General features: G+C 41.4%; 2 protein-coding genes across 5 annotated transcripts in view; both read right to left on the bottom strand.

Annotated features, from left to right (window-relative positions):
• Positions 1-2,546, bottom strand: part of LOC117262026 (CUGBP Elav-like family member 2) — a 34,012-nt gene extending 31,466 nt beyond the window's left edge. For 2 of the 3 annotated variants that reach the window (XM_033634648.2, XM_078167779.1), the window contains exon 1: positions 2,328-2,546. In XM_033634648.2, the coding sequence (XP_033490539.1) occupies positions 2,328-2,440 (113 nt within the window). In that variant the 5' untranslated portion in view covers positions 2,441-2,546. The remainder of the gene's footprint in view (positions 1-2,327) is intronic. The other variant, XM_033634646.2, reaches the window with a different exon arrangement.
• A 5,786-nt stretch (positions 2,547-8,332) lies between these two features.
• taf3 (TAF3 RNA polymerase II, TATA box binding protein (TBP)-associated facto) lies at positions 8,333-21,066 on the bottom strand. Of its 2 annotated transcripts, none has more exons than XM_033635583.2 (7): positions 20,696-21,066; positions 19,983-20,225; positions 16,693-18,521; positions 16,524-16,606; positions 11,803-12,073; positions 11,592-11,698; positions 8,333-9,218 (listed from the first exon to the last, which is right to left on the bottom strand). In XM_033635583.2, exons 1-7 carry the CDS (start codon positions 20,859-20,861, stop codon positions 9,104-9,106), a joined length of 2,814 nt encoding a protein of 937 aa, XP_033491474.1. In that variant the 5' UTR covers positions 20,862-21,066; the 3' UTR covers positions 8,333-9,103. The 2 variants fall into 2 exon arrangements, with proteins under 2 accessions (XP_033491474.1, XP_033491475.1); XM_033635584.2 differs by having other exon boundaries at positions 11,818-12,073.
• Positions 21,067-22,631: the final 1,565 nt, after the last annotated feature.

The raw sequence follows: 22,631 nt of genomic DNA, 5'->3' as shown, positions 1-22,631 counted from the left end.
CTTCTGCTGCTGCTGCTGCTGCTGCTGCTCAGCGAGCCTCACAGCGCCTCTGCCCCGATGTAAAATCACTGTAATGCCTCTATAGGGACTGGCACGTGGTGTCATATACAGAGTTTAGTGACCTATTTGTAGTTTGTGATGGTGCAGCTCCTGTGGCATCACCATTATATTTTTTATAATGACTGATTCTGCAGCACTCTCACACGCAAATGGCACATTTAGAAGAGTCAGATCCTCATTAGCTCCATTGGTAGGTCTGTGAATCTTTAAATATAGCAACCAGGTTACTATCATCAAGATTAATAATGCTGCTCTTGTTTCCATATTTTCTCAGGACTCCAAATGAGGCACCTGCTTTTCTTTTAAATTGGATTACACAAATACACAAGGCTGTTTCCAGCTTGCCTTACAATGCAGTTAGGTCCATAAATCTGTTCTTATCAAAAGTGGGGTGGTTAAAATGCAGTTTTTCCTTGCTGTCTTCACTCAGGGTCATAGGTCATGGGTTCCCCTTTGTGCTGGGCTGTTGTTTCCCTGGGGGAGGGGGAAGCTTATCTTCTTTTGTTGCTGGACTTGCAGGGCGAGGCCTCTACACTTGGTGGGGAAAGGTGTGGGGGGGGGGGCGTTGTCAAGTGTTTGCCATAGCAGAGAGTCAGGGGGGGCTATGCTAATTGTCAAATCAGTCATAATTGCTCCAGCAGCTGCGCAATCCAAAAATATTATTCATAGCGAGTGTTAAGAAACATCCCATTCATGAAATCTGATTTAATCCTTGTATCCATAGCAATTTCAAGGCAACTTGGCACCAGTGCAGAGTATGCTCTATTAAACAGTGCCTAAAAGAGGTTTGTATGCATAATGAGATATGCGACCTATTTTGCCATACATGCAGACGAGCCCACTATGCAACATGCATTACCATTAAGCTCGAGGGGCTGCTATAAAAAGCTAGTCTAAACCTCTCTGGAGAATCAGGTTTCATTAAAATGGAGGAAAAATACAATAATGTCATCCCATCTGCAGCATCCACATATTTCCTTTGACTCAATTAGATCTCAGGGGATCTTATTGAATAGATTTGTTAGAAAAGGAGCAGGATTCTTATGGAGAGCGGCTCCTGTTTCTCTCGAGGGTATGTAAAATATACGGCACAGTTTGTCCGTACAGTTCACAATGCCATCAGTTTATGCTTCTCCTTGTCTTTTCTTAGAGATGTTAGTTGGCGTGGATTCTAGAGGCTGATGCCTAGTTGTTAGCACCTTCTAATACGAGCCTCCTTTTCTTAATCTCAGATTATTACTACTGTAATCCCACCATAATCCTCCACACGTACCATGCTTTTGTTGTTTACATCAAATGTTTTCCCCTCATGCTTGTCTCACCCATCATCATCATCATCATCATCATCATCCAGCATTTAAATTTGTACCCCTTCGTGACAAACTGCACAGTTTAAAAATAGGCCAGCTTCAATCCCAAATGGGCCACATCATGTCTTTTTGAGCACGTCGCCTCCAACTTGGAGGCACACTTTTTTTTTTTTTATCATCAGCTCTGCCTTTCATGAGAGCGTTTGCAGAATGGCGACCAACCAAAAGGCTCTCAAAATGGAGAGAGAACTTCATTTTATCATGCTTTCTCTCCAGAGGAAATCTGCTGGGTCAAGATGTACCGAGCACACAAGATAACAGCGTCTTATCAGGTTCCAGTTCCTCTAAATTTATGCAAATTCCAAGATGGATGTAAATGTCGTTTTGTTCTTTTAAAGATAATTGATATCTTTTGTGGTGTTTTACTGAGGGAGTACAGTAAGTCCTGGGCTGGTCTCAGTAGAAAGGCCTATCTTATCACACGGGTTTGTCCTTTTTCATTTCAGAGACAAACACCTGCATCACTGACAGATTCTCCTCTCTTTATTTGTAGTTCATGCAAGTATCTGAGCCAGTGTGGAACTTTGCAGAGAGAATGAAGGTAATGATGTGAGAATGCTATAAGGTATTGATTTTTCTATTCTGACACAATTTAAAACTAATCCACCACCTCCTGATTGAATCATTTCAGTCTTGGGAAGATGGTATTGAAATGAAAGGCCAAATTAATTAGATTCAAATACATGGTTTCTGGGATCCTAGAGGGAAAAAAAACATATTGGGACACCAGAGGAACACCACCCTGCCCACAGTCACACAGTCACAGCATGAGAGAACGCCTCAACTGGAAACAATACATCCTATGACAATATTCAGCCCAGACAAAGAAGCAGTCCAAATACGGGCTGCTCCACAAAAGCTAGCCCAGATTTGAATGAGGGGCCAACCCCAACGTACCTCATAGGCAGGTCCTCATTCCTGACAGAGATCCCGGCCGCAGAGGGGGGACAGCGCATGCTGTTGGCATACAAACTCTGCACCAGGGCCAGCTCAGAAGAGTGTTCCAACATCGGTGCTCTGGAAAAATCCACCCGGTGTAATGGACACTTTCTTCTCTTTCCCTCTTTCCTCTACGTGTTTCTCTCCCTTTCTCTGTCTCCCGCCCACTCTTTCTCCTCGGTTTAGTGCAGCAGAGCGGCGCCCACCCCCTTCGCTGACTGGCGTGGCTGAAATAATCCTCTCTGACAGCTCATCGTGCGCTAATGCATTGTGCTGCCTGCGGCAGCCCAGTTTGCAGGCTGTAAAGCTGTGGCCACAGTAGCACTCTTTCACTAATTGACACCCATATTAGGAAAACTTCAGCAAATTGGACATGGATGATTTATTCCCACTGTCAGATTGGGGGAAATTAGAGGAAACATCGACACAGTTGCCACAAGATCTCATCCACAAGTCCTGGTTTTGTGGCACGCTCCTGTGCATGTTGGCATGTATGAATCAGTGAACTGCTCCAAATAAAGGCCAAGGAAAGGCACACTCCTGCAAAGGGGGTTTGTCAAGCTCGATATCCTAAAAACTCTCCCCTTCATAAGTATTTTTAACATGAAACACTCTGCTTATCATCACCGAGCACCTGTACATACACAGGTTAATACTGCAACCATTCTGTATTCAGCTCTTGTAGGGACGTACATGTCACTGTCCCTCCATGAGCTGGCTGATGATAAACCAGAGGGTGACAGGTAGAGAGCTGACAAGCCCCTGTCATTATTATTCTGGAGTGGATAGGGATAAAGATAGCCTGCTAGAATATAAGCGCACATAGAAGTCAGCATGTTAAATAAGGACAGGTTACAGTACAGCCCCGGCTCTTCACAATTTCAGACTGAAGCCAATCTACCACTGATAAACCTGCAAACACTGCCTGTGACTCTGCTCCAGGCCCACCTATGAGCCCACCTACAGTACTCCAAAGCATCATGACGTGCATACAATTCTGCAGAATGATCTAAGATACAAAATGGTTCTCCACATTACAATGAAATTACTGGAAACCTGAATCATCAACGGATGACCTATTGAAGAGGCTCAACAACAGAGTGCTTTAAAACAACACTCATTGCATGTTAATTTGCATTGGACAGAGCTCATTTGCCTGTGTTCTGAGCCATACAGCTGGGAACACGGTGGAGGCATGTTTTGCTGTCACTTTGCCACGAGATTAAAAATTCGAAAGCAATTTGTCACAATGATCTTTGCACAAAACCCAGGAGAAATCAAATCTAGGCCTCATCCTCCCATAGGTGCTGTGTCCTGTTAGAGTAATGTGACATTAAGTAGGAAAGTCATCGGAAACAGGGTCACGGCGGTGTGTGCTCGTATCATAGCTGAGAAGACCAGTATGAAGGGGTTCCACTTCCTCTGATCATCACGGCACAAAAACCCCTCTTCATTTCAGCCGCTGCTCTTTTCTGCTGACATGAATATTTTAAACACTGATGTTGAAACCCAGCTCTTTATGATGTGTTGCTGCTTAGTATGACTGTCAGTGCTACGGGCATCATGTTGAGCACAGAATCTCAGAGAGCTCTGATCTAACAACATGTAAGAGCATAAAAAAAAATGCTCAGTATGATCATACAGTGTGCACGCATGCTCTCCAGCTTAACCCTCATTCTAAAGAGGTTGCAGAGGTAAAATAATACACCACAAAATGGCACGTGAATGCTGCGTAGAACGCATGTGTAGCTTGTGAAAGCTGCAGCAGCAAAGATGCATTGCTGCGAGAAAACAACCACATCCTGTTTAAGTCCACAGTGAAGAGAAAGGTGTTGTTAGCAGGTCTCAGTGCATGAAGAAATAACGCATCCATGCATGTCATATAATAAGTCAAATAGCAACACATGTTTATGGCGCTGCAGGTGGCCTCCTGATGAGTGAAAGCAGCCATTAGCTTTCCCTTTTTACCACTTGTGGGTTCTCTTGGGACTGATTGCACAAACAAATACCGTCTGTGTTTATGTGGATTAAAACTGAAACTGTTCCGAACGGATGCACATTGTGTTCTGCACTAATGCACAGCGCTGCACAACGTGAGTTTTGACATTGAAGAAGTTAAATTCATATTCTGCATTACATCAGAATTAAAACTGTTTTTGAGGCAGAGTAGATGCATCTGAACAAGGTGGAAACATTCTTTACCTTATAAGAAATAAAGACTTTATCCTCTTTATGTCAGACGTGGCAGAGCTCTATCTTTGCTGGCACTGGGCAGCAAAATTTATGATCCAACAGATGCTAGCAACAAGCTCCGACTGTACGAGACCTGACACCAGCATGTGTGATTGAAGAGGGAGAGAGACAGTGAGTGCAGTTAGCATTTTAGCATTAGAGGAAGCAGCTATCTATGACCTGCTTGACATTTTAATTTGCACAAAGTCTCATCGGCCTCTCAACAATAACCTTTGGGTTAAAACTTCACTTATCTGCAAACAATTCATCACGGAAGTGCTGCATCACGCATTTATTTATTAATATACTCTATTTCTGACTCTGTGTGAAATGACTGTTCGTGTGGGCTTGCATGAGTGGATGCGTCTCGTATGATAAAAAGCAACACCACATTGAAATGTCAGCTTGTTTTGCATGGGCAGAAGTCATTTTACTTCCCCTTTTACTTCGGCCACACATCACTTTTTCCACTTCCTCTTTGATTCACTGTTATCGGAAGACACTGAGTAGATTTCCATCAGAGCCATTTATGGCAGGAACACACTCAAAGAGAGAGAGAGGCGAGTAAGTAAAAGGAACAGTTCACAAGTTCAATAAGTGAATGAGTCCGGTGTGCTGTCCAACTACAGATAAATGAAGCATTCATGTTTAATTAAGGTATCTGACAGGGTGTCTGCAGGTATCAGACACATACAGCTAATGCTTTTTAAGGTCCAGTGTGCAAAATCTAGGGGCACCTATCGTCAGAAATGAAATATAATTTTCATAACTACGTTTTCATTCATTTATAATCACCTGAAAATAAGAGTCCTTGTGTTTTCGTTATCATAGAATGAGCCATATATATCAGGTCCTCTTCCATGTAGTCTGCCATGTTGTTTCTGCAGTAGCATGGAACAGACAAATAAAACATTGGCTTTAGATAGGGCCATTCACACTTTCATGCAGGCCACCGTAGTTCTCCTACATACAGGATAAGTTTAAGTAGGTGGCAATCTGCAACCTCACCAGTAAATGCCACCACATCCGACACACTGGACCTTTCAGACAAGACATTTTTTAACCAAGTTTTGATAGATTTTTGGACAAATCATCCTTTTCTTATTCAAGCATTGCAGGTAATTATAAAGGTATGTAGTACTGAGTACATGTAGGTAGGTTTATTGTCGGAATATGCAGTGCTGTACCTAGCACATTTGATGCCCCAAGCAGGCAATCCCCCTCCATCTTGTTATCACTATCAGGAACAGGAGCTAATAAGACATCAACACAAATAAACAACTTCACTAACAAACTAATACTTTATAACTAACATTGAGAGAATTAAATATCTGCAAATCTGGAGTTTTCATCTCCTTGCTTTTGAACTGCAGCCCAGAATGGATTCTGCCTGCTTATTTTCTCTTATTCTAAAGGCCCAGACGCGCCAAACTGAGATCAAAGAACTAGTGTTGCATCGGCACATGTGTCTTGGCCAAGAAGTTGCACATGAACACACTGCAAAGACTACACCTAACGGCCAACCGGCACTTACCTTCTGCGCCTGCATGAGAGGAGTTAACTCTCTACATCAGTAGATGGTGGTAGTCTGTAATCGTCATTCAAAAAGAGAAACCAGAAGACCGTCAGGGTACTAGTTAGCCAGTTAGCACATTATCTGTTGAAAGAACAGAGCAAAAACACAAACCATCATGAAATGTTTCTGCTACAGAGCCTTTTGGCTAAAAAAAAAATAATCTCACCTCATGTTACAAGGTTGTTTTGGTCTCACCATCTTGACTTTGCTGTTTGTTTACGTTCCTCACTTCAGTTTCTCTTCTGGTGCAGTGTGTGGAACTGCCAATCAGATTTGTGATTTCATTCACTGACAGGTTCCGACATCTATTCAACAGGCTGAATCAGATGGAAAAAAAGCTGACAAGGGCCAATTGTGTGGGGCACACCGCAAAGCCACTCACTGACAGCCATCCGTCAGCTTGGTTTGTCAGAGCCTTCATACTCTCTCCAGGTTGTGGCCTACGTTGCCTATAGGAGGATCTGCAACAACTGGGAATATGGTAGGTTAGTGCGAGTTAGGTTAATCTACATTTTGCCAAAAGGTGAGTGCAAGTATAAACCAAAAAGAAAAGATTAGGATCAGTGGAAGGTTTCTTTCGTGCAGAAGAGTTAAACTCATTTTGACAAAAAGGAAATTAAAGGAGGTATAAATGAAACTAAGCATTTGTACCTGATCTGAGGGCCTGCGGTTTAATCCTGTTTATTACTTAAGTACAACTTGTCTGTGACTGCACACATGAAATAAGTCAGTGATCAGGTCTGCCACAATTGTCTGCAATTAAATGAGGATAAAACTGATTTTTTTCTTTTGAGCCACAGTAGAAAGACTGAGTGTGGTCATGATTTAAGTTTTTAAAAGCAATCAAGACACAAAAATCTGCCTTATATATAGCAGAGTTGGAGAGTAATGTTTCAACAAGACTGAATTAAACTAATCCATGCTTTTACCTTTAGTAGGTAGAACGACTTTAATGGGCTTTAGCTCTCTGGCAGCTCATTCAGAACAATGCTCCTCTGCACATCACACCACTCTGTCACACAACTGACTCTATACCGCAACTGTTCATAAATCATTTAAAGGTTTTGCACCAAGATAACCTTCTGATGTGCTATAGCATCAACCACGTAGACTTCTCAGGTCGAGCCAGCACCGGTCTGCTGATTGTTCCCAGAAATAAATAGAAGAGACTCTGATAAACATCTAGACCTTTCAGTGTTCAGTATGTAAAGTCAAGCTTGACTGGTAATAAAACTGTCCGCTATAGATATACAGTTGCAAACCGTTCACGGAGCATATGATTTCAAAGAATATAAAAAGTTGGATCAGACGTGCAAAACTCATAAAAATGATAGTCCACTCATAACTGGGGAGACACGCTTTACGACCTCACATTCAGTTCTATAGAGATCTAGGTCCAAATAGCTGCTGAGGGACTGTAAATCCTATTTGTAGTCTCAGTCATCTATAGATACTGTCGTGAAGGATGGCACTTGTGGCGCTGGTTCTACGTACGAGATATGGATTCCACATGCATCAACTGGAGACACCAGTCACATTTCTTACATTCTTATTTCCTACATTTTTGTGTGAGCCTGCTGTGGTGTCTGTACATGTCATGACTGAGCGGCGTGCTATAGGGTGTGTGCTTGAAGAATGACACCGTGTGGTCATGGAGGGAAAAGCAAAAACAACTTTGCAGCAAACGGCACAGGAGACACTGTCAGACACTGAAAGAGACGAAAAAAAACAGCTCCTCGCTTTCCACAATCGATCTCTTAAAAAAATGCCACCCGGTGCAACGTGACTGCCAAGAGCTCTCCCACATATCTCATGTAGGTGAAATGCAGGATGACAACTCAGCAGAATAGCCCCAAATCTAGGCTAATGCATTGCACAGACTGCTGCAAGGGAGGATCCTGGATTTGATCTGCAACCAGCTGCACAGTGCGAAGACAAATTGTTTTGTCATCAGGAGTGAAATGAGCGAGAACAAAAATTCATCTGAAACTCGGTTTGTTAAAATATTTCCAATCTTTTCTATTTGTCAAGCAAATGCAAACAATCAGCTACTGGAAATTGGTTTCTTTTAGAGAAGTCTGTCCAGGTTAAAAATTAAATAAGGATGCACAGAAGAGGGGGTGACAGAAAATTACAGGTACAGTTGTGATGGTAATGAGATTTACGTCGTAAAGTCTGTGAGTACACAGACCGTTCATCTTTAATATTGAAATATCAGCGAAATGAATTACATTACAAGCACAGCTACAGTATTAACTCCAGGACAAATCCATGTGAAGAAAAAAATAAAAATACAAACTTTAAATTTAAAAAATGTACAGAAATTACAGAAAATCATTCGAGTTAAAAACCAATATCTGAAAATGGATTTTTAACAAGTCAGAATTCTAAGAAGAAAATGCACTTGGCTTGGAAGTTGGTATTGACACATTTATACACACCTGATGCCGTCATCCTTATATACATGACATTTCAATGATACTGCAGAAAACCAGGGGAGGGGTTTGACTTGTTGGTTGGGAAACAGAAATAAAGAAGATGGATGTTTGTTGATCCCTGGTTCTCTGCTTTGTTGAGCTCGTCTGAGACAAACTGTCAAAGCCTCCTTATACAAACATAACTGTCATGATCTCCTTCGACTGGACATCCAAAACAACAAGCAAACGATTTACAGGTGAAAAGGGGAAAACCACAGAGCTCATGTGAGAACTAAGGCTGGATATGTGCTGGTTAAAGCCTTTTTTTTTCATACCAACTCACAATGCATCATGGCTGACGTCATTTAAAAAAAATCATCGGATGTTAGTTTCAGCCACAGTTTTAAACTTTCTTTTTTTTTTTATTATTATGTTACAGCAGTGCCACGAGTGTTCAGTGATGGCTTCAAGTCCAAAAAAAGTCCAAAATATGTGCTTTTTGCATAGTCTCAATGCAGTTTGTGTTTCCGTTTCTTGTGTTTTTTGTCCTTCTTCTTGCTGGAACATTTAACACAGAACCACTGCTGGTCCTCCGGAGGGGCCGTGAGGATCCCGACACAAGGCCTGAGCACACAAGAGAAGAAGAGGAGGGTTCAGGTTAGTGAAAGGATGCAGAGGATGCAGCTGTTTTTACATTTCTACTGAGGTTTTTAACACCACAAGATAGATAGGTGGTTTGACACGGCGCCTGCAGCGATGAGGACACTGTGCTGGACTGTCGTGGTGAAGAGGGAGCTGAGTTAGAAGGTGAAGCTTTTGATTTACCGGTCCAACAATGTCCCAACCCTCACCTATGGTCATGAGGTCTGGGTAGTGACTGAAAGAATGAGATCACGGATACAAGTGGCCGAAATGAGTTTCCTTCGTGGGGTGGCTGGGCTGAACCTTAGAGAAAGGGTAAGGAGCTCAGACATCAGAGGGGAGGTTGGAGTAGAGCTGCTGCTCCTTCGAGTCGAAAGGGGTTACTTGAGGTGGTTTGGGCATCTCATCAAGATGCCTCCTGAACGCCTCTGGTTAATGGTGTTCAGGGCACATCCAACCGTTAGGAGGCCCCGAGGCAGACCCAGAACACGCTGGAGGGATTACATATCTCATCTGGCCTGGGAACGCCTTAAAATACCCCAAAAGAAGCTGGAAAGTGTCACTGGGGAGAGGGACATCTGAGGTACTTCGCTCAGCCTGCTGCCTCCACAACTCGGTTTCGGATAAGCGGATGAAAATGGATGGACGTCTAACACCACATGTCTTAGTCCAGAACGGTAAAGGACATTAAAGGTACATTTTTGCATTAAAATGTTAAAACCGATTAGACCTGTTTTATATACTTTAAGTTGTGTATTTGCCTTTGAACATTCAAACTCAGACAAATCTGTAATTTTTTTCCAAGTAACAGTGCATTTATCTGGTCACCTGTCAATGGCATCACATCCCATTTAACCCCTCTACTTACTCTAACTTCCAGGGAAACACCAGATGATATGTCATCGTAAATCATATGGTGTCACTAAATTTTGCTCACTAATGCATTTTTGCCACACAATATTATTATTATTTTTTTAACTGCATGCCATTTTGCAACACAGTTATCCAGCAGAGACCTAATTTATTGACATGAAAGGCTATTTCAATATCGATGCAGCCTATGATAATGTGCTACTACGACAAGTAGTTCATGTCAGCTGCCAAGCTAATGGGTATGGTGATCTTATATCCATTCAACACGCTCATAACGGTATTTTTAGCATGACTGTTTAGACCACAGATGAGGGCGCAGGGCTACCCCTTGACTGAATTCCCTAAATAAGGTTAGCTACAGTAGCTGTTAGGGTAGTCAACTTATATTATGGTAAGTTAGAAAGTAAACGTTACGTAAGCTAATGTTATTATCAGCTATTTCACTGGAATGAAATTACATAACCTGACTAAACTTAACGTGATTAAAACTTTAATACATTTACTCATCTAAGAGCATGATTTGCATCTGCATTATTGGTTATTTGACAATGAAGACAAAAAACTCCTGTGATGCTACTTCATGACATCGTCAAAATCTGTCCTATGTTATTGTTTTGATTGAGAAACCCAAAGTGGCCGAAATTACATACTGTGCGTTTAATTTCAATTTGAGACTTTCTTCAGTTCAGGATAGGCCCAGTTAACGAAATAATTACTGTCAAATAAGCTTAAGTTATTCTTAAATCGGAAAAACCTGAAGCATCAGCTGTTTATCAATGTGTGAAGAGCCTGTCATGGTGCCTGACCATGGAAAAGCTGTCATATTCAACTACAGGTATTCCAAAAAATATAAGGATGCTTCATGCAGTACTTCTTTGTTTGGCATTTTTATGCCCTTATTTATTACATTTAGCGAGTGTGGAACATTTCTAGAGAGACAGTTATATCCATACATCTTTGGCAGTGGGATAATTAAAGATTACAAATGACAAATGAGAGACCAGAGCTTGAAGATGTCATTTAGATCTATCATTTGGAAGCATTATGGTCCCCCAGTCAGATAAAATGACACTGGACAAATAGTGGAAGGGAAACAAAGCTGTGTGGTGACCTAGTGACTTGACGTTTGGTGACATTACCTCTCTGAAAACAACCAAACAAGCTAAACTGGTGGCGACACCATCACTCGAATGGTTCTATTACAGGGCTTGAGTCTTTCAATGGCCAATAAGCAATCATTTTGGTACTTTTTAAAACAAGTGCTTTTGTTTTAACTGCTGTACCGAATATGTATCAAACCATGAACTTTGTGTAGCATTAAAATCCCAAAACAAGCACAAAAATCTGTGAATTAAAGCTGTAGTTCATGGTAACAATTAAAACTTAACTGTTAACTATGCAAAACTATTATCTTATATAAAAACTAACACAGTACAAAGTGAGTTATTGGGCCAGAAAAGAAAAAAGAATTAAGTCTCTTACCAATGATACCAATCATCACAGTCATCACATCCTATCATGGGGCTGCCATCATCAGGTTTGTTGCATCCAGGACAAATCCAGATCTGGTTTCCCCATTCATCTCGGATCTAAAATAAAAACATCCAACTCTTAAATATGAACCACTCTATATGAAAATACTGTTATCATGTGCACCAGTAAATAAAGAGCAGTCTAGAGTACGAGCTCTCACCACGTATGTACTGACAGTCTCAGTTACTACGCTGCGGACCGGTGTTTTGAAGGATGCGGCGGGAGAGAGCATCGGGACGGTGGGGAGCAGCGATGATGGGGCAGGAGCCGGTGGAAGCGGAGACGGAGGTGGGGGCAGAGTGGGGACGACTGGGGTGAGCATCGGGGGCGGAGGGGGCGTCCGAGGGCGATTCCCAGGTCCAGACTTGGCAGCGGGGGTCTTGGGTGCCGGCGTCTTGGGCTCTGAATTTGGAACCACCTTGCTGATGACACTGGTGGCGGACAGAGACAGAAACAAGTTAATACAAATAGGAGACTTGAATATCTCGATGTAAGCTATATAATTTAAAGAATATGAGCCATCATCAAAATTTCAAAAACCAAGTGAATGAAATATGTAGCGATAATATTCTCCGAACATGCTCAACACGTTTTGAATCTTTACTATTTATATACTTTCACTTACTGTTTCACAAGTTGTTTACACCTCTGTATAGGGCTGGGTATCTGTACTCCATACCTTTAAGGTATTGACCAAAATAATCCAGTACTAAGTAGTATTTAAACTTCTCCAGTCAAACAATACCTGCATTTGGGCAGTGGTGGCATTTTATGCAAGTGAATGCTTCCATTCACATGAGGGGTATCAAATGGAGTACAAAAAAAAAAAGGTATAAAATGACATACTCTACTGGTATCAGTAAACTAGTATCACTTTTAAGGGTACTGGTACCGTAATTTTTTAAATGTTGCCCAGCCCTACCTCTGTAATTATACATAGATATATATATTTATGCTTCTCATTATGCATATACATCTACTACGTTCCTGTTTACATTCAGTATATTCATTGCAATTACCACCTACCACAAATGTATGTTTTTATTTAATATGAGAGTATTATTTAATAATATTATTAATTTCATTTATAGTATGTTTTATTTATGTTTATATTTTGTCATTCATTGCTGAATTTGATGTGTTGTTTAAAAGGTAGGTGATAGAAGCTGTAGTTTCAGCCTACACCTTTTTCGGGCCCAGAAGTGTCTAAGTTATGTTAAATTACTTTATTGTAATGTTTTGCACTGTACTATTTAAGTATCTGCCATTTTCTGTGAGAGGCTGTGACTTTATTTACATGAATTTGTAGATTAATACATGCTGTTCTTATTTCTATCTGCAGACCAAAATTAATTATTTTTTTTAAATTTATTTTATCCTTATATTTTTAACTTGCGCTATTTTCTATTTTGGATTCTCTCTTTTTATACATTTAATTAACATTTATTCAATTTTAATTGTTAGAGGGAGCCTGAGATCCAAGATCACCAATGTCTGCTTCTCTATAACTGTTTTGTATATGATAATAAAGAACTCTAGCTAGATTTTGAACATTTTTTAAACTACGTGATGTCTATTTTAACTTATTTATATGTGTGTTTTAGTTATGACATAGATACCTCAACATACTTTTTAAAATACTCAATAAGTAACACAAACATACCCTGTCCTACAGAATCCCCTTTTCCATGTAACAGAAGACGCCAAACTTTTTCAGATGTTAAGAACTTTGCCTAATTAAATAATCTACAATTAGTAACACTTTAAACTTAAATCAGGGACTTTTTTAAAATCAAAAATAAGTAAACAACACTGAATCTGAACAGGCATTTGATAAAAGCTTTATGTATTGTTTACTAAACTGCTGTGATACTAGCGATAATAATAAAAAATATAAAAATATAATGCTACTTCACATGTTCTTCACATTTCTTCATGTTTTTTTTTTTCTTTAAAGGGCCAGTGTGTAAAATGGGTTGAAAACAGTGACATCAGTGGTCAAATTCTAGATTGCAGGGCTCACTCGCTCACCCCTCCCGTCGGGTAAATGACGGTGGCCTCGTAGGAACAAAAAGCCTTGCGCACGACTTTTTCAGGAGTAGGTCTATCTAGCGAGGAGGTGAATGTTTATTTAGAAATCTAAACCATGTTATGATATTGTAATGAATCCCTCACGAGCAGGAGACCAGAGGAGCGTTCGGGAAAAAGGCCCGTTTATTTGAGCACTCCAGATACTCTGGTAACACTCCAGGGGGTAAAAGACTCCGTCCCAAACTCTGACTCTTCTAGCATAACAGACACACTTCATAACTTTACACACATACTCGTTTACCATACCGAGTGGGGACCCCCCTCCCCTCTCTGCTCTGCCAATCTCCAGCCCGCACACTGACTGACAGCGTAGCCGGTAAACAGAGCTCAGCTGTTTATTTAGCCTAGCAATATCTCCGGACTATAGTAGCTGCAATGGACGACTTTGAACGCGATTTTGAAGAGTTTCTTGTAGCGGACACAGACCCAGAGCCATACCTGTTTGAGCCGGAGCATACAGATGAGGAACTCCATGTGTTTCATGCTGAGCGGGCGAGAAGAGAGGCTGAATGCACAGAATGGGATTCGGTGCTACTGCTGCCATTGTTGGGGAGATATATCACCAGGAGGAAAAGTGCCGCAGAGAGTGCATCACAAGGAGTGAAGTTGCGTCTTCTTTTCCTCGCAGATGACGGTTCGGGTTCATTCTCTCCTGTTGCGTGGTAAGTGTGGTCCATTCGCAAACTTTATAACTAAAAAAACTTTTCACTACTCTCTATTGACGAACTACTAACACTCTGTGCTGTTTCCTCCTCCTTCTTCCTTCCTTCCGGTGTCTTCGTTGGTTCATTTATGCACGTGAAACGCGTTCTCTGGCTGGCTGGATTGTCCACTCGGTCTGCCGTACATACATACGGCGCAAAATGGCGACCTCTCTAAAGCAAGGCCCTTGCTATATATATATATATATATATATATACACAGTACAGGCCAAAAGTTTGGACACACCTTCTCATTCAATGCGTTTTCTTTATTTTCATGACTATTTACATTGTAGATTCTCACTGAAGGCATCAAAACTATGAATGAACACATGTGGAGTTATGTACTTAACAAAAAAAGGTGAAATAACTGAAAACATGTTTTATATTCTAGTTTCTTCAAAATAGCCACCCTTTGCTCTGATTACTGCTTTGCACACTCTTGGCATTCTCTCCATGAGCTTCAAAAGGTAGTCACCTGAAATGGTTTCCACTTCACAGGTGTGCCTTATCAGGGTTGATTAGTGGAATTTCTTGCTTTATCAATGAGGTTGGGACCATCAGTTGTGTTGTGCAGAAGTCAGGTTAATACACAGCTGACAGCCCTATTGGACAACTGTTAAAATTCATATTATGGCAAGAACCAATCAGCTAACTAAAGAAAAACGAGTGGCCATCATTACTTTAAGAAATGAAGGTCAGTCAGTCCGGAAAATTGCAAAAACTTTAAATGTGTCCCCAAGTGGAGTCGCAAAAACCATCAAGCGCTACAACGAAACTGGCACACATGAGGACCGACCCAGGAAAGGAAGACCAAGAGTCACCTCTGCTTCTGAGGATAAGTTCATCCGAGTCACCAGCCTCAGAAATCGCAAGTTAACAGCAGCTCAGATCAGAGACCAGATGAATGCCACACAGAGTTCTAGCAGCAGACCCATCTCTAGAACAACTGTTAAGAGGAGACTGCGCGAATCAGGCCTTCATGGTCAAATAGCTGCTAGGAAACCACTGCTAAGGAGAGGCAACAAGCAGAGGAGATTTGTTTGGGCCAAGAAACACAAGGAATGGACATTAGACCAGTGGAAATCTGTGCTTTGGTCTGATGAGTCCAAACTTGAGATCTTTGGTTCCAACCGCCGTGTCTTTGTGAGACGCAGAAAAGGTGAACGGATGGATTCCACATGCCTGGTTCCCACTGTGAAGCATGGAGGAGGAGGTGTGATGGTGTGGGGGTGTTTTGCTGGTGACACTGTTGGGGATTTATTCAAAATTGAAGGCACACTGAACCAGCATGGCTACCACAGCATCCTGCAGCGACATGCCATCCCATCCGGTTTGCGTTTAGTTGGACGATCATTTATTTTTCAACAGGACAATGACCCCAAACACACCTCCAGGCTGTGTAAGGGCTATTTGACCAAGAAGGAGAGTGATGGAGTGCTGCGGCAGATGACCTGGCCTCCACAGTCACTGGACCTGAACCCAATCGAGATGGTTTGGGGTGAGCTGGACCGCAGAGTGAAGGCAAAGGGGCCAACAAGTGCTAAACACCTCTGGGAACTCCTTCAAGACTGTTGGAAAACCATTTCAGGTGACTACCTCTTGAAGCTCATGGAGAGAATGCCAAGAGTGTGCAAAGCAGTAATCAGAGCAAAGGGTGGCTATTTTGAAGAAACTAGAATATAAAACATGTTTTCAGTTATTTCACCTTTTTTTGTTAAGTACATAACTCCACACGTGTTCATTCATAGTTTTGATGCCTTCAGTGAGAATCTACAATGTAAATAGTCATGAAAATAAAGAAAACGCATTGAATGAGAAGGTGTGTCCAAACTTTTGGCCTGTACTGTATATATATGTAAAAGCATAATTATAAGGCTACGAAAACCAAACGAATTTTATTTTATAGCAATCATACACTTGTATAAACATATTAATGGGTAGAATATTCAGATTCAGATTCAGACTGACAATAAACCATGCCAAATATTACACACTGGCCCTTTAAATAGAGGATTAAAAAGAGGATTTCTTGTAACATGCAAAGAGAAATATTACCAGAAATAATAAACTTTCATTCAGTGCTTACATTTTGTCCTGGCCTGCTCCCACCCTGAGCGTCAATCTGGGGATGACTGGAGATGGCAGAGCTGCTGGAGTGTCCACTTTCACCTAGAGGACAGGAAGGACTTTAAGTTAAATATCAGTTACACTCTAAAACGGACACATAATGACACACCAAACAAAATAAAAGTTACCTTCTCCAGTCGAATCCTCTCTTTTTCTTTCTCCTTCTCCTTTTCTCGTTTTTCCTTTTCCCTCTCCTTCTCTTTCCTCTTCTCCTCTTTCTCCCTCTCCTTTTCTTTGGCCTTCTCACGCTCCTTGTCCTTCTCCTTGTCTTTCTTTTTCTTCTTCTCCTTCTTGTCTTTCTTCTTGTCCTTCTCCTTGGTCTTTACGTCCTTATCCTGGAGGATGGGGGCCAAAGGAGGGAGCATGGAGGGGATGCGCAGGCAGGCGGAGGGGCTGAACAGTGGCGGGATTTCACCCAGAGCGAAGGGGGCTAACGCAGATTGTTTCTGCCTGTCCTCTTTGTTCCGGTCTTTACCTTTGTCCCTCTTATCTTTGTCCTTTTTGCTTTTTTCTTTATCCTTCTTCTTGTCTTTGTGTTTCTCCTTCTCCTTCTTAGGGCCATCTCCGTCTCTGTTTTTTATCTTGATGGAGCCCTCAGGCAGAGTAAAGTCTCGCTGAGGGAAGTGCTCATCATCTTTCAGTCCAAACTCCTTCCAGGGCATCTTGCCATCCTTGGTAAAGTCCTTGTTTTTATCCTTGTTCTTATCCTTGTTCTTCTCTTTCAGCTTGCCCTTATCCTTTTCACGGTCTTTGTCTTTCGGCTTGTCTTTCTCCTTCTTTTTCATTTTAGTTTTAAGCTCCTTCTTCAGTTTTTTCTTGACCTCTACTGATGACACAATCTTGTTCTTCTCCTCAAACACCTTGAGTAGAGGTTCAGGAGTAGGTGGTGAGGCTGATCCTGATGAGACATAATCTCCTAGGTTTGGCAGGGGTGCGGATGGACCCCCTTGGTTGACCTTTCGGATCACCTCATTGATTGAATCATCCATAGTCCAATTTCCAAGGCTTGTGTGTGTCTGTAGGTGAAGTGGCGTTGACGTGTCTTTTATAGAGATGCTGGCCCCTGTCGGGAGCTTAGGTATAGACGGTTCCATGATGGTCAGCCTCCTCGGGCTGGAGAATCCATTACTGTCTGAATCAGAGCCCGAAGAGAAAGCAAAAGGATCAGGCTCCCGTTCAGCACATGCTCTGGCAATCACAGCATCAATGGAGTCATCGATAGCTGCGTGATCAGGCTCTAGTTTCTTGAAGGGGCCCTCAGCCAACTCCCTGTCCTCTATGTTCTGACGCATATGGATGTTCTCTTTGCCCATCCTCTCACTCAGCGCAGACAGCGGTAGCTTGTGCACACCATCTGTCTTGCTCTGGGCTTGAGATGCTTTGGCTGAAGCCACCTTCGGGCTCTTGGGGCTTTTAGGACTCTTTGTCCTCCCTGGGGATTTCTTCCTTTCCTTAGACGGTTTTGGAGAATGGATGGGACTACTACCCACCGGAACCGGTATGACCCCTTTTGGGGACTTAGTCCGTTGTCTGCCAGGGGATGAGACTTTAGGCTTTCTTCCTGGAGTGGTGAGGCCCTTTTGATCAGAGTGTTTTGGTACTGCTGGCTGAGGTCTGAAGGAAGGCAGAGCTCCAGAAGGTGTTTCAGGTGACAGGGGGTCAAGGCTATCATGAGAAGGCAGCATGCCTGGGGGAACACGTTGAGGGTTGAGAGAGGTAAGGGGCTCCCTGGGCTCAACCCCCCATTCTGGGCTGAGGCCAGGGTACATGCGTGGTCTCTTGGAGGTAGGCATCATGCCCATAGCTGCGTCAGGACTGTCTAGGTGCCTCTTCAGTGGGTGGTTCTCATCATTAACCGTCTCGTCTTCGTCCATTTCCTCCTCGTCCTCTTCCAGCGCCACCTGCATAGCTTCGGCTGAGGTGCCCATGTCAGCAAGGACCTCCTCCTCCTCCTCTTCTGGAGAGGAAAGGGATAAAATATTAGTTGAGCTCTGTTTTCAATTTTAACATCCAAGGATTTTCACAACCACAGCACGTGATTTATTAAGGGATTTAACAGTTACTGGTTTCATAACAAACTGCGCTATAATTCTTTACAGTAAGTACTACCGTTTAAAATTTCAATTATCATTAAAACTGTGTTTGATCACCAAGCTTTGAAAAACTCACCGTCCAGCATAAACCAAAAGTAGCAACAGTGTCCCAGATGCATGGCAAAATGGTGCCAACTTATATGTTTACATGAGGTATTGGCTATTGTTATTATTTTAGTGTTCATGCAAACAAAAATGCAAATTGCTACTGATTTTACTTGTGGTGGTGATTTCGGTGTGTGCATCAGTATATTTGAATATTTTCAGCTAGAGCTGCAACAATTTATTGCTTAATTGTCAATTATTAAATTAATCGCCAACTAATATGAGAATCAAGTAACTGATTTAAGTCATTTTTTAAGGGAATAAAGTCAAAATTCTCTAATTCCAGCGTCATAAATGTGATTATATTCTGGTTTCTTTACTTCTCTATGACAATATACTGAATATCTTTAGGGTTGTGTGGACCAAACAAGAAATTTGAGGACATCATCTCAGGCTTCCAAAAACACTCATCGCCATTTTTCACCATTTTCTAACATTTTATAGACCAAACAACTAATCAATCAACAGAAAAAATAATCAACAGAATCAAGACATTAATCGACAATGAAAATAGTCATTAGCTGCAGCTCTATTTTTAGCACATTTCTTCTGTTATGATAACTGTGATAAATTTGGTCAATTCATGTCATGACATTTTCATACAGTTTCATCTGTAGTTCTGACACATATACAGATTACTATGGTGGCCTACCCAAACTAATTTGCCCTGATCTTAAGATATGGTTTCATATGCTCAGTTTCCAGTTTACTAGGTAACCCTAGCCAAAACTAAAACCCAAGTATAATACAATTCCACCTTCACGATGGTTATAGAGTTCAGCTTTTGTTAAAGCAGTTAGAAAGATGTTTGACTCAACTCACTGATCATTTTGAAGAATTATTGTTGTTCATATTATTGAAGGTTTATTGTACTGCATGCACCAAACACCAAAGCCAATTCCTCATAAGGGAAACCTACATGGTAGTTAATATTTTTCTTCTTCTGATGTAATTTATGGTGTTACTGAATTGTATTGTGTTAGGCTGAGAGGTGTCTCTACCTTCATTGATAGAAATGAAGTGGTTATAAAAAGAAGTGATCATTATAACCATCCTGAACACAGTATAAAGTCCAGTTTCAGATAGATGTACAAATATTGGCCAGTGAGTGTACCGTAATATGTATATTCTATATAAAGTGCAGATAAAATCTCAACATGTAAAAAATATTGAACACAGCCACACTCAGAGATGTGCATATAGCCGTTATCTGCACTGACCTTCTTGTAAGGAGACCAGAGGTGGCATGTGATCTGGAATGTAATCCTTCCTTTCCTCTGCATCTCTGGCTCCAGGCTGGGGAAACTGCAGGAGGTTGTTTTTGCTGACAGGAAAGAGTGGCGTTTGATGGGCAAAGGCCACAGGCTCCAGGTTGTGGACGTAGTCCTCCAGTTCACTCAGACTCACCCCCAGCAGTCTGAAGGCCTGGCTGACGTCGTCCAGGACTGGATCTGTTCTTCCATCTGAAATGCAGCATCATAACAAGCCATTATACCTCAGCACACACTCCGCATGCCTCTTGTTCACTGAGCTGAGGGCTGATAAAAGCCTGGGACAAAGGTTTGACAGCATGTTGGTGGCTGTGCTGCACATACAAGAAGGTGCCCTGACTAATGTTGACATTCAACCTGGAGCAAGAAGTAACGCTCAACAGGTCCAGGACTGACTGAGTGAATCATTTCACAGACAGGAGTACTTATGTAACTAATGCACGTGACATAGACTGGCACAATGCAGTGACCACAGCTGCAAGGCATCATAGCCACAACAACAACAATACATGGAAGCTACTTAGCCATGTAGCTACTGTACTTTTTGACACATCAACCTTTGCTAGGGGGCGCCAGCACCAGAGCCAGTCAACAACAACGTGATCGACTACTTCGGGTTTACGGGTTTAAAAAGTAATCAAGATACTAAAGGGAGCACTTACACAGCTCAGAGTACCGATGGCAGACCCTGGCCAACTGCTGGATATATCGATGCAGCACATCGGACAGCAGATCGCACGCAGTGAGCTGAACCGCATCCCAGCCCAGAGCCTGGCAGATCTGCGCCACCGAAACACGCAGTAGCGAGCGGGCATAGCTCTCGCACATCTCGCTGACTTTGTTACGGTATTAATCCCGGTCAGTTCCTCTTCCAAAACATGTTCCCGGTCTTCATGTTTCACGGAAGCCCTCGGGGGCTTGAGAAAACCCGCTACCGCGGTTAATTTTGGACATCTACTTCAGTAAATATATTGGCGCTTTTGCCAGAGTCGCCATCTTGATTCCATCGATAGACCCATCCCCGAAATCTAGACCGCGCATGCGCAGAAATCAGTGTCTGCCTACACGGCTGTGCTGTGATCGAGCGGGTCATCAACGTCTGAAGATGCGCAGCACATTTGTCATAGTACACACGTTAGTTCACATTTGTAGCTAATATTTGGCACAAACTGCCGCAGTTAACGTGTTGGACTGGTGTTAAATGTTCACTGCAGTGGTGGATAAAGAAGACTTCGTGAACGGCGGAAGGAATTTGCTCAAAACCAGTTTTAAACGTGTAAAAAACACCGACGATCAGTTTCGGTTTCCGCTTCACATCCGCTGTGTCACTCAAGTTGGAGGAAACACCGGCTGCAGTTTCTGAATCTGAAGCCTCTGCAAAACTACAGAAACCGTTTAATTCAGTTTAACGTTATATTCAGTAGTTATTGTTCTGCGGGGCGTGAAGACTAATCTTTATACTTATTTTAATTTTTTAAAAAGCGGCAAGAGAGTGGGTCCAGTTTCATTTCCTGTTGTGTTGTTTTCGAATAACAAGCAGGCAGTGACTTGGACACACTCTTAAATTTGGGCTGCCAAAATTTCTATTTATCTAATTTAGTCTCATAATAGTAACTAAACTAAGCAGTTCACTTTGAAATAATAAATGAGATTTACATGTAATGACTTCTTACATCAAAGGTGTAATTTAAATTTGAATGTTTGTACTTTCTGTAACTGTAACTTGTAATTTAACTAGGACATTTAACTAGGACACTTTTTTCAATATTGGTTGACTTATAATAATCAAAAATATTATGATTTTAAATTATAAAGGTTTATAAAGGAAATATAAAAAAGGAAAATCAAGGATTTAAAGGATGTCCAACTGGAGGACAAGAAAGCAGAGTTTGGGATTAATAATTTAATTATTTTGGCAAAATATTTTTTTCACTTTTTTTTCTTATAAAACCTGCATTTATAAATGAGAAAATTCTATACAAAAAAATATGTAAAATGCTGTAAAATTTGAAAGGCCCTATGTCTTTGTACCTTAATTCCTGAATGACCACTTGCACTTTTTTGTTTGTCATACATAATTTATTTCTGTCTTGCACTTTGCTTGGTTATGTTAATACTGTCATTTGTATTCAGATGTTTTTGGCTGTGAGGGTCCGAGGACAGAGAGAGGTCGTATGCTGTAATGGCCTCTGAGACAAATTGTGATTAATTAATATTAATATTGGGCTTTGTAAATAAAATAAACTTGAATGTAAATATGATATGATGTGCTTTTTTTGACTGTAAATAAAAACAACAACAACAGTAATAAGAATAAGAATAATGATGATAATATGGTAATTAAACTACAGTGGGTGGTCCTGGATTTAAATCCAGACAATTTTGTCCTAACTTTAAAAAAAATTATTTCAGGGGTGTTCAAAATTTTATAAATGTAGGCCAGTTTAGAAAATGTGGAAGCACCTGGGGACTAGCTGCTTCTTGCATCACGTGGGTCATCAAAAAAAAAAAAAATAAATAAAAGCCATACAAATGAGACAAATGGTACTGTTTCATCTTCCAGTGTATTCAACACTCCACCTCTCCTGAAAGCGATGA

The sequence above is a fragment of the Epinephelus lanceolatus genome, chromosome 5 (assembly GCF_041903045.1).
Source record: "Epinephelus lanceolatus isolate andai-2023 chromosome 5, ASM4190304v1, whole genome shotgun sequence".
Taxonomy (NCBI): Eukaryota; Metazoa; Chordata; class Actinopteri; order Perciformes; family Serranidae; genus Epinephelus; species Epinephelus lanceolatus.
This window is presented reverse-complemented; position numbering and strand designations above follow the sequence as displayed.